General features: G+C 32.3%; 1 protein-coding gene across 6 annotated transcripts in view; it reads right to left on the bottom strand.

Moving 5' to 3' along the window:
- Positions 1-3,197: 3,197 nt before the first annotated feature.
- LOC145259749 (histamine H2 receptor-like) overlaps positions 3,198-12,074 on the bottom strand; it is a 150,916-nt gene continuing 142,039 nt past the window's right edge. For all 6 annotated transcript variants that reach the window (XM_080117458.1, XM_080117457.1, XM_080117460.1 and 3 more), the window contains one exon: positions 3,198-4,805. In XM_080117458.1, coding sequence (XP_079973584.1) covers positions 3,642-4,805 — 1,164 coding nt within the window. In that variant the 3' untranslated portion in view covers positions 3,198-3,641. The remainder of the gene's footprint in view (positions 4,806-12,074) is intronic.

The following is a 12,074-nucleotide window of genomic DNA, read 5'->3' as shown; positions in this document are numbered from 1 at the left end:
ACACGTATCTGAGGAAGGAAAATTCCCCCGAAATATTGTACGATACGGACCTTCTATCTGACCATACAGACGCAAGTATGAACACAATGCAATGTTAAAAGTATAAAAAATACATTTGTATTAACAAAAGGTGCATCTGCATCGCTCGTTTCCCTTATGCATCAACCAGTGTCGATCGGTTACACTCATGCACTGTGTTACCTTCTATAAATTAACTTTATATACACACTAAACAATGCTTCAAGCAAACTACATCGACTTAGATTATTCTTACGCTTGCATATCTAAAAACTGCATAATCGTGTAAAAAAAGTAAAGAAACCACTGTATCAGAAAGACTCAAATATACACGTGGATAAGTAAAAAAAAAGCTGGATGATGTAAAAAAAAAAAAAAAAAAAAAAAAAAAAAATAGAAATTGTTATAAAAAAATTAAATTCGATTCTTGTCCAGATTTCCACTCATTAAAAAAAAAAAATCTGTATGATGTTCGTACTTATGACGATACGAAAATATACCCCCCCCAAAAAAAAAATATCACATAAATTGATCCAATAATTTTATCATATAAAAAAATAAATAAATTTAAAAAAAATTAAAAAAAAAAAATTAAAAAAAAAAAAAAAAAAAAAAAAAAAAAAATTATGAGTACCGGACGAGTGACTGTCTTGTCCGCCATTTTGAAAAAAAACAAAAAAAAACAAACAAACGAAAAACCCCCCAAAAAATTCCAAACAAGGAGATAACGCAACAATAATTAAAAGCTACAGAGATTTATGCTTGTAATGCTTATGAATTCTCATTAATAGCTTAATTTGCTTTATAATTGTCTAAAATTACTTTATCAATTTACGTAATTTTTGGAATATGATATTTTCGTTCCATCACGGGCACGGGAAGAAAAAAAAAATTACAAAATTCATTTTTGACTTAATATGGGGAAAATTCTGAAGAAGCACCAAGAATTGATTACCGTTGTCAAATACACCCTGAAACCTTTTGGATTTCTTCGTGAACAAAGTCCAATACTTTTGGCAAAATAGTAACGTTTAAAATGGTGATTTTTGTTTAAATACAAAATAAAATTACGTTTATAGTAACAAGAATATTCTGGCCATTGAAGTCCGAAACGGACGAAAAAGTGTAGAATTTGAAGAAGTGAGAAAAAAAAAGTTCGAAATAGAAATATTAAAATCGGAAAAAAATTGTTTCAGCATTAAATATAAAAACCCAACCCCAAGATTAAAAAGGTGGACATATTTTGTTTTTTTTTAAAACTTTTTTTTGTGCGTGTACATGTTTTCACTTGTGTATTTCTCAGACTGTATGTGCGTTTGTATTTGGATATATGTCAATTGTAATATATATAACATACATATTAGTCATGGGAGGATTCCAATACAATTACCGATTCCGTACTAAATTCCCGATTCCGATTCTTTATAAAATCTCTAAATATTTAACTATAGCGTTGTTATCCCCCACCCCGATTACCGTAAAAACACGTTAGATGTGTAGATATTTTCGCAAACGTAAAAATACACTGGAGGGGGGGATCTATAGTTTTCGTTGAACTGGTAGTTTAAAATCTCTAAATATTTATTATTATATCATTATTACCAGCAGTGGAAGATTCTGTTTTAAACAAAAATCAAATAAAGACAAAAGAATCGTTTTTGGCATCGGAAAATAGGCACACATATTTTCGATTCAGATACCCCCAAAAGTTCCGATTAATCGTCCCAACACATGCACACTATATATATATATATATATATATATATATATATATATATATATATATAAGGTTCAAAATATCCAAAAGCCATGGAATTTAACGAGGTTGTTCATAGTACTCAATAAAAGGAGCAGGATATTATTTTATTCAATTTAGGTAAACAACATTACCATTAGTCGCGACAATAAATCTACTGTTTCAATCTAAAAACACACATATATATTAGTTTGGGATGAATAAAAACACGGGGGGGGGCAATGATGTTTGTAAGAGGATACTAGATAGCGATAAATCTATTTGTCAGACACACCAGGGGGTTGGAAATATGTAATAAATTTGGACCGGGTGTAAGGGCAATTACTAACGTCGTCTCGGTCAGCAAGCTAATATATCAGACAAGCTCCGGGGCGAATTTATTATGAAACCATCTGTATTTCTATAACTGATCGATTTATCACATCATATATATATATATATATATATATATATATATATATATATATATATATATATATAAAGGCGAGAGTTTAAATATTCCAACGGTGATCTTTGTTAGCGAGAATACGTGTGCGAGATTTTGTAAGTGTTTTCTTACAGATAGAATTGTGAGCGATCCTGAATCGCGTCACTCGTTGAATTGAATTTATTTACAACCGTTTATAAGTATTACAAATTTATTCAAAATGTGTAAAAGAGTTTCTGCAGACATGTACAGGCATCGCTACACTGACATGACAATGTTTCGATCTGTAGTTAATAACTAAGATCGCATCAAGCACCGATTATAATGTCTTTTATATGTGTTCAGCTTGTAAAGACTTCAATATGAACACCTAAAGACGACTTTCTTGCCTGATAAGGTTTTAGCTGTTAAAAACTACAAATCGAAACATTGTCATGTCAATGTAGCCAAGTATGCACGTGTTTATATAAAAAAATAAATATTAATAGCTCTATTATTGAGCACTATTATATAAACCCGGTCGATATTCTCTGGATTTTTATCTTGCGAATACATTTTTTTTAACCATTGACCATGTGTGGTAGTGAGATGTCTGCGCGTGAAAATGCGCGCGAATGTATGCTAGACAAGTTCGATGAGCGATCTCAATCGGGCAGAATTGGTGATCGATTTGTTAAAATAAATATATTTATTTTCCAGACTGCACGTTTTGATCAATTTTTTTTTTTTTATTTTTTTTTTTTACATTTTTTCGTGATTTTTGTTCAGATCAAATTTTATTTGAGTCTTGATTATTTTATGCGAATTTAAAAATAAAAGGTTTAGTCACATTTTAAAAAGGCCCGTGATGGCGGACAGTCATCCAGTTCATCTTTGATTTACATTTACCGCCAGTGATAACGGAAAAGGGAGGAAGGGGGGTTAAGGTGTAAGAGGAAAGCACGAACGTGTTAGCCTGGTGGTCTGTTGAGATTAATTCGTTGTTTTTTCGGCTTCTTTTTTTTTTTTTGGATTATTTCATTTATTATCTTTTTTTTTTCTTCAACAGTTTCTCGCGTCGCAAGTATATACATCGATGGGTAATACACGTTAGAAAATACTGCGAGCTTCGTTGTTGCCGAGACGAGAGAAATATTAGGAGACGCCCGAATACCGCCAACCAGAAGACGATAATTTGAGATCAAGTCACATGACCTCGTTTCCATAGCAACATGGAACAAACAGTAAATATCGTTGCCTTCTGTATATTAAGCGTCATAACATTGATACCCCAAGGTACTTGGTGTTCGTTTTTGTTTTTTCCTCATTCTCGTTTTATGTAGTTATATCTCTCGGTTTATGCCTTGATGGCACTTGACACCCGTTTGTGTATTTGCGTTTGTGCGTCTGTGAAATAATCATCACCATCATAAAAAAAAGATGCAGCAATCGCTTCATCCTTCAGTTGGTCATCTCGTACACTTCCTCTTTCAATTGGTCCGCGTCAATGCTATCGATATTGGACGAACTGGGGCTGTCCTCGATATTCAGCAAGACCGATTGCGTGTAATGGCAGTTGGGGATGGGCACCGAGTCGTTCTTACAGGTTCTCGTCGAGCGTAGCTGATCGCACCGGCCGGCCTTGTCGCGCCTGAGGAACGTCCGGCATGTGAACATGTCGATATAGGCCGCCCGCACGTCTCTGTCGACCAACCACGCAAACGGATTCACCGAAAAGCCGCAGTGCGACATCCACATGAGAACCGCATGAGCAACGTCCAACATGTGTTTGTTGCACTCTATGTTGTCGCAAACGAAGCCGATGATATGCGGACTGTAGATCCACGGAAACCTGAGCAGAAAAAAGAAAGAGTTTACCGTGAAGAGAGCCAAGATTTGGTTGCGGATCGACGTACAGTCGATGTCTTTCACTAAGCCGTATGACCGGATGCCCGGCGAGCGGAACACCACGTACAATATGGCAATGAAGATTATCAAAATGACTGTCGCGACGATAGAGCAGAGGGTGAATATAGTCATTATTACTCCTTGTTTCGGGATGAGCATACAGAGTGGCGCCTTTGGGGGTTTTAAATAGCTCGTATCCTCCCCAAGCACATACAAGGGCGGGATGACCAGGCAACCAAGAACCCAGGGGATAGCCATCAAAAACGCTGTCACTTTCATCTGCAAGCCTTTCGAATATTTCTCCGGGTTGGTGACGTAGATCAAGCGGTCAATGTTGATGGAGAAAAGGCATAAGGTAGATATAACGAAGATTGTCGGCTCGAGGGTCGACCAAGCCTCGCACCACATCCGGGAGAGTTTCCATTCGGAGAACGCTTGGTAACCGTGGAACGGATTAATAAGCGCCCCTTGAAGCAGATCAGCGGTCGCATTGTTGATGACCAGAAGCTTAATCGTGGTCACTTTCGTCCTGGTACAGTAAAGCAAGACGCTGAACAGGAGGAAGCTGTTTAGGATGATTACGCAGGCGGACAAGACGAAGGATCCGACAGCGGCGCCAACGTCCACTGTCACTTCAGTCTCTTCAACCATGTATTCAAGTGTCCAGTTCATGTCAAGTGGAAGATTCCAGTCGACTTCAAAATAATCCGGTTGCATCTGTGAAGAGAAAAAGAAAAAGGTTAGATCGTAGAGAAAAAATGAAATTTAAATGTAATGTGAACAAACACGTTTCATATAAATTGATCAAGATAAGGCACGAAGATAGTTTAGTTTCTTAGTTTCTTGCATAAAGTAAGGTAAAAAAAAGAAAAAACTTCTATATCTTTTCACCACTAGCGCTCTGATCCCCGCTTTGCCCTAATTGAAATGACTGGCTCTCGTTTTGAGGAAGCACCATCTCTTGAAATGCCTCTGGGTTTTGACCTTCGCTGTTGACTTAAAATGGAATGTTTCGTTGCTAAGGTTACTGGAAAATTGTTCTGCCGAGAAGCCTATTTTCTATACCCTTGTTCACCCGATAAACCCTTTTTGCCATTTTTTCTCTTTCTCCACCCCTCCCACTTTTTTGGGTGGTGGTTGTGAGGAAAAAGAACGTCTCTTATATCACATTGAAAAAAGCTGCAAGATAAAGCCCCCCTCCCCATTTATTTCGTTTTTTTTATTGACAGATTATTATTACAACGTATGGTTCTCATTAGATCACCGAAGTTAAGCAACGTTGAGCCTGGTCAATACCAGATGGGTGACCATTTGGGAATACCAAGACCTGTATCTAGGGTGATGTCATCTCTCCTAACCTGGATATACATGCGACCGGGAATCGCTTGTGAAATGGATATTCCCTTGATATTTCAGTCTTTGGAGGAGGCCTATTTAACCCATCTAGGTTGAATTTTGCTGACATATTACGAAAGAAGTTTTCACACTAGTCATTACTAGTGGCGTTTCCCTGGAGTCTGAGTAACAAGCCAGCGCTTTCCATCACCTCTACCTCTTTTGGCAGCTTCTGCCAATTATTTAGCGCCATTGCAACGGCCGATTACTATTGATTCCTTACTAGCAACAACCGTTGGTCTTCTCTGGAATTTGAATGACAATAACCCTCCCAAGGTCCCAGTACTCTCGCACTCCTAGTGGCGGTCTTAGTGCTCTCCCTTTTCAGTCTTCCTATCCTCCATAACTCTTCACAATTTCTGTGCTATTTTTAATTAACACTATTTTTTTTTTTATCAATGATCGTTTATAATCACAAGTGGCGTTCCCTGGAATCCGAGTGACAAGTAGTTTCAGTTTTCCGCCGGTCTCCGCCTTTAATACTTATTGCAAATCACTTTGCGTTCTTGCAACAGCTGTTTTTTTTCTTTGGAATTTGAGTTGTAGTAAGCATGCAAGTTTACAGTGATGTTTGTGTTCTTCCAGTGGAGGTCTGGGTGGTGCTTTTACTCTTCGAGTCTTCCACCATCTTTGATCAGCCTGTTTACTTCTTGTGGGGGGGGCGAGTAGGGATGTCAATTTATGGTATTCCTTTTATTTCTTACTTTTCGTTCGAAGTTTCTACACAGACTTTTGCTCGCTCACTGGGAAAAACAGTTAACTAGCATTGAATTTGAAGCGAGAACAAGTCGTTTCAGATTTCTAATATTACCCCACCCCGCTTCTTTCGATTACCGTCGCTAATCGATTCGCAGGTGCGCGCGGTCGCCTGTGCCTCAGTGCAAGTATTTATGTAAATGAGAGAAAAAAAAATGAATGACAAATGATGAAGCTGCAGGGATGAAACATGTGCGGATGCTGGAAGCATCTTGGGATCGAATCAAAATACAGCTGAAATGCTATCAGGTTTGCATTTTTTTCTGTTTCCATCCGTTTTTTATATTTTTATTTTTATATTATATTTTTTATATTTTTATTTTTATATTATATTTTTTATATTTTTATTTTTATACTATATTATATTTTTTATATTTTTATGTTATATTATATTTTTATTTTTATACTATATTATATTTTTTATATTTTTATGTTATATTATATTTTTATTTTTATACTATATTATATTTTTTATATTTTTATTTTCAGGTTATATTTTTTATATTTTTATTTTCAGGTTATATTTTTTATATTTTTATTTTTATATTATATTATATTTTTTTATATTTTTATGTTATATATTTTTATATTTTTATTTTCAGGTTATATTTTTTTTATATTTTTATTTTTATACTATATTATATTTTTTATATTTTTATTTTTATACTATATTATATTTTTTATATTTTTATTTTCAGGTTATATTTTTTATATTTTTATTTTTATGTTATATTATATTTTTTATATTTTTATTTTTATGTTATATTATATTTTTTATATTTTTATACTATATTATATTTTTTATATTTTTATTTTTATACTATATTATATTTTTTATATTTTTATACTATATTATATTTTTTATATTTTTATTTTCATGTTATATTTTTTATATTTTTATTTTTATGTTATATTATATTTTTTTTATATTTTTATGCTATATGTTTTTTATATTTTTATGCTATATATTTTTTATATTTTTATTTTCAGGTTATATTTTTTATATTTTTATGTTATATATTTTTTATATTTATACTATATTATATTTTTTATATTTTTATTTTTATGTTATATTATATTTTTTTATATTTTTATTTTTATATTATATTTTTTTATATTTTTATTTTCATGTTATATATTTTTTATATTTTTATACTATATTATATTTTTTATATTTTTATACTATATTATATTTTTTATATTTTTATTTTTATATTATATTATATTTTTTTATATTTTTATTTTTATGCTATATGTTTTTTATATTTTTATGCTATATGTTTTTTATATTTTTATGCTATATGTTTTTTATATTTTTATGCTATATGTTTTTTATATTTTTATTTTTATGTTATATTATATTTTTTATATTTTTATGCTATATGTTTTTTATATTTTTATGCTATATGTTTTTTATATTTTTATGCTATATATTTTTTATATTTTTATTTTTATGTTATATTATATTTTTTTATATTTTTATGCTATGTTTTTTATATTTTTATGCTATATGTTTTTTATATTTTTATGCTATATGTTTTTTATATTTTTATGTTATATATTTTTTATATTTTTATTTTTATGTTATATTATATGTTTTTTATATTTTTATGCTATATATTTTTTATATTTTTATTTTTATGTTATATTATATGTTTTTTATATTTTTATGTTATATTATATTTTTTTTATATTTTTATGCTATATATTTTTTATATTTTTATTTTTATGTTATATTATATTTTTTTATATTTTTATGCTATATGTTTTTTATATTTTTATGCTATATGTTTTTTATATTTTTATGTTATATATTTTTTATATTTTTATTTTTATGTTATATTATATGTTTTTTATATTTTTATGCTATATATTTTTTATATTTTTATTTTTATGTTATATTATATGTTTTTTATATTTTTATGTTATATTATATTTTTTTTATATTTTTATGCTATATATTTTTTATATTTTTATTTTTATGTTATATTATATTTTTTTATGCTATATTTTTTTTATATTTTTATGCTATATTTTTTTTATATTTTTATGCTATATATTTTTTATATTTTTATGCTATATATTTTTTATATTTTTATTTTCATGCCATTCTCCACTCATTGGTCATACTTGTTTCTTCATTTCTCATCTTTCTTCATCCCCTATAATTCTTATATTTATAATTCTTCATTTCCTATCATTCTTGTTTCTTCGTCAGTCCTCATCGTTTTTCTGATTCCTCATTCCACCATTTTTCTTTGTCATTGTTCGTCATTCCTCCATGCTATATCTTTTACCATTTTCGCCAATCTCTGTCTACTAGACAACCCCCAACCAATAACCGTACTCCCCCCACCTCGTCTTTTAAGACAAAAAAAGATGCCCATCAAAATCTTCAGCAAAGTAGGCCAAAGGACTTCGCCCTTGTATTCTTCCACTTTTTGGTTTGAAAATCACACACACACACACACACACACACACACACACACACACACACACACACACACACACACACACACACACACACACACACACACACACACACACACACACACACACACACACACTCTGCTGAGTGAACAGTTGAAGGGAGGGGTGTCAAACCCAGAAAATAGGGAAGAGAGTAATAGGGGAGGGGGACATCGCTTTTCAAGGTGTTCGAGGGATTTTTGGTGACCCAGTCCCACTAACCCAATAACCCTTTTCTCAACCAGAGTCAGAAAAAAAAAAAATTGGTCCTTTCAACAGTGAAGTCGTGGTAACGTGACCTCAACCTGATCACTGACCTAAAGACCTACGGTTAACTTGGGAATGGAGATTTGCAGATGCTGTCCCCTTCATCTTGTTTTTTTTTTAAGGGAGAAAAGGGCAGAGAGTAGTCCTTCCTCTTTTTTGGGTTGACTTTATTTTTATGCTTTGATGATTTAGACAATAAAGAGAATAAGAGACGACAATCGCCATTTCTTTGGATTTGCATCGTCTTAAAAACATGAAGGAAAGAAAGGCGAAAGAGGAAGGAGAGAGAGGTCACCAAAAAAAAAAAGAAAAGAGAGCGAGAGAGAGGCGCTAAAAAGAGAGTGAGAGCGGGGCAGAGAGAGAGAAGAAAGAGAGAGAGAAGAAAGAGAGAGAGAGAGAGAGAGAAGAAAGAGGGTTGGAGAAAGAGCACAGTGGGCGCTATCCCTTTCTTCGCGCTTTCTCTTCCCCCTCTCGCAAAAAAAAAAAAAAAAAAAAAAAAGTGTCGAAAGAGAAGAGAGAGAGAGAGAGAGAGAGAGAGAGAGATAGAGAGAGAGATAGAGAGAGAGATAGAGAGAGAGATAGAGAGAGAGAGAGAGACTAAGAAAACAAGATTACCGACCAATGTCAAAGTTAAGAAATTATATATAAAAATAAAATTCCTCCCCCAGGACGTTAAAATTATTAGTTGTTTTTTTGTCACTGCAAATGAAAGAACGAATTACTGTTGAATGTTTATAAATCAAGATTTACCCCTGATTTAATAAGCGAAACGAAGCATTTGATCTCTAGATGGTAGTGGAAAATATAATAGCGGTAAGTTTGACAATGGATTAGACAAAAAGTCGGAGACCAAATTCGAAATAAAAGCGTAAAGTTGGCATCTTGGACAATGCCAGTGCCGGAAAGGCTTCTATTTTAACCGTTTCTGCCCTCGAGCTGCTAGATTTCAAGATTGTACTAACCGGCAAAAGTTAAATTGAAATGTGAACAGACATCTTGCCGCTCAACTCCCCGCATTCCCTTAGATACGATCAAATAGTAGCCCCTTATTTCCAAGCGGCAATATGCCATGTTTGGAAAAAGATCCTTTTCTGTTCCATAAAAGTCTCGTTGTTTAGTTGTCTTCCGCTATTCAAGGAAACGTGCGTAAGACATACTCCATAAAAATTATGAGTGAATTAAATACATCTGCTTTTGGACTAACACACTATAAGGATTCCAATTTATTTTCTTGATTCCGATACAATTCCCGATTCAGATTCTTTTTAAGTTTCTAAATATCGACATTTCTTTTGTAATTGTTGGATTAGCGTGAACTCAATGTAATTTTTTTTTCATGGAGGTCACCACTTATCAAGGCCCATAAGCCACTCGGGGATTAAGGGTTATTGTGTGCCCAGTAATCAATGGGATAGTGTTGTAGGATTCGTTAGTATTGGAGATCTGATAAAGTGTCATTACTTAAAGGGGGCGGTTCATCAGGAATTTGTTTATGTTGGACTTGAAGACATCCAAGTTGTAGTTAGGTGGAGAACAGGCAAACGGAACAGAGTTACACAGGTGTGCAGTTCTAAGAAAGAAGCTTTATTTATGGAATCTACGTTTTCATTTAGGCACAGATAAAGAGTGGGGAAATTATTGACAGTGGTTTCAGCTAGACGGGTGTTTTTCGTAAAAGATTGGCGAGGGGGATACCAGAGATTGGAGCTCAGACGATTACTTGCCATGGAAATAACGATAAACAAAGACAGGCTCGCAACGTCTTTTCTGTTGGAGAGAGGTTGCAGAGAAGAGAAGAGGGCATCCCCCACTAAGCCACGAAGTCTATTTTGTACTTTGTCAAGGCAGGATAAGCTGTTTTTAGCAGCTTCTACCCAGATGTGCATTAGGGCAGGTCGACTTGCAACTTTTTTCAGAAAATCAACATGGCACTGGTAATGATAGTTGGGATTTGATGTGATAACATACCAAAAATTAGATTCTCATCTTGAACAGAAAATTGAGCATTTGATTTTAAAAATTGTGTAGAAAAATGCTGAAAAATCCTTCATTTTCATTGAATTTTTCACGATGATTTGAAATTTCACTATTTTTTATAAAATATTCAATTAAAATTGATATATTTATATGAAATACATTGAAAGAAAAATAAATACATGAATTATAATTTTAATTATGAATCACAACTAGCAAAATATCTCAACTTTTACTGCATTGATTAAACGAAAATTGTAAAAAAGCTAATTAGCAACTAAGTCTTAAATTTCACAATTCAAAAAGATATGTTGAGATGTATTACACAATATAACAACTTGATACAAGTTACAGAACCATGTATTTTGATTTTTATTAGAGGCAATAATATAAACTTATAATAGAACTAAATTGTTCTGCAGAATTTCCTTTTGAGAAAAAGGCCTAATTTGCTGGCACGATGACTTTGTAATGTGTCTATGTCTTGCTTCCTGCCCATATAAAACTTTTATAGAAAAATCAAATTTGACCAGCGTGTGGCTGCAAAATTGATAGCAGTCATTTTTTTTTAGTTGTTCACTATTTCTGGAAAAAAAAAAAAAAAATAAAAAAAAATTTGAAAACACTTTTTTAAAAAAAATATTTTTGCGATGTAATATGAATAAAACTAACTATTGTTTGGGTAAATTAAGAAAACTAATAAAATTTAATGGATAAATATTAATTTACCTAAAGGACAAAATTGTTTGACTGCCCTCTTCTCTCACATCCAATTCATCTGAGTTTATCATCGATATGTTTTCCGGAAATAGTGCAAAAGCACTAGATTTTGAACAGTTTAAAACAGTAATTTGGATTTCAGTTAACCGTTTTGTTCTTTTAATCATTAAAATACTGTTGGTTAAAAAAAATATTGTCGGTTTTGATTTCAAACCAACTAACTGCATACACTTGGATAAATTTGACCAGAATGTTTAATTTATCATAGTGTTTGAGGATAGACAACTCTAGTCCATAAACACATTAATCTTGTGGCTTATGCTAGCCATCTTCCTTGATTCAAGGGCCCAATTTTCAAAGATAACTTCTCCACAAGAAATGCCAACAGCATACTCAAAATGTAGC

The sequence above is a fragment of the Euprymna scolopes genome, chromosome 35, assembly GCF_053919585.1.
Source record: "Euprymna scolopes isolate OS-2025 chromosome 35, ASM5391958v1, whole genome shotgun sequence".
Lineage (NCBI taxonomy): Eukaryota > Metazoa > Mollusca > Cephalopoda > Sepiida > Sepiolidae > Euprymna > Euprymna scolopes.
This window is presented reverse-complemented; position numbering and strand designations above follow the sequence as displayed.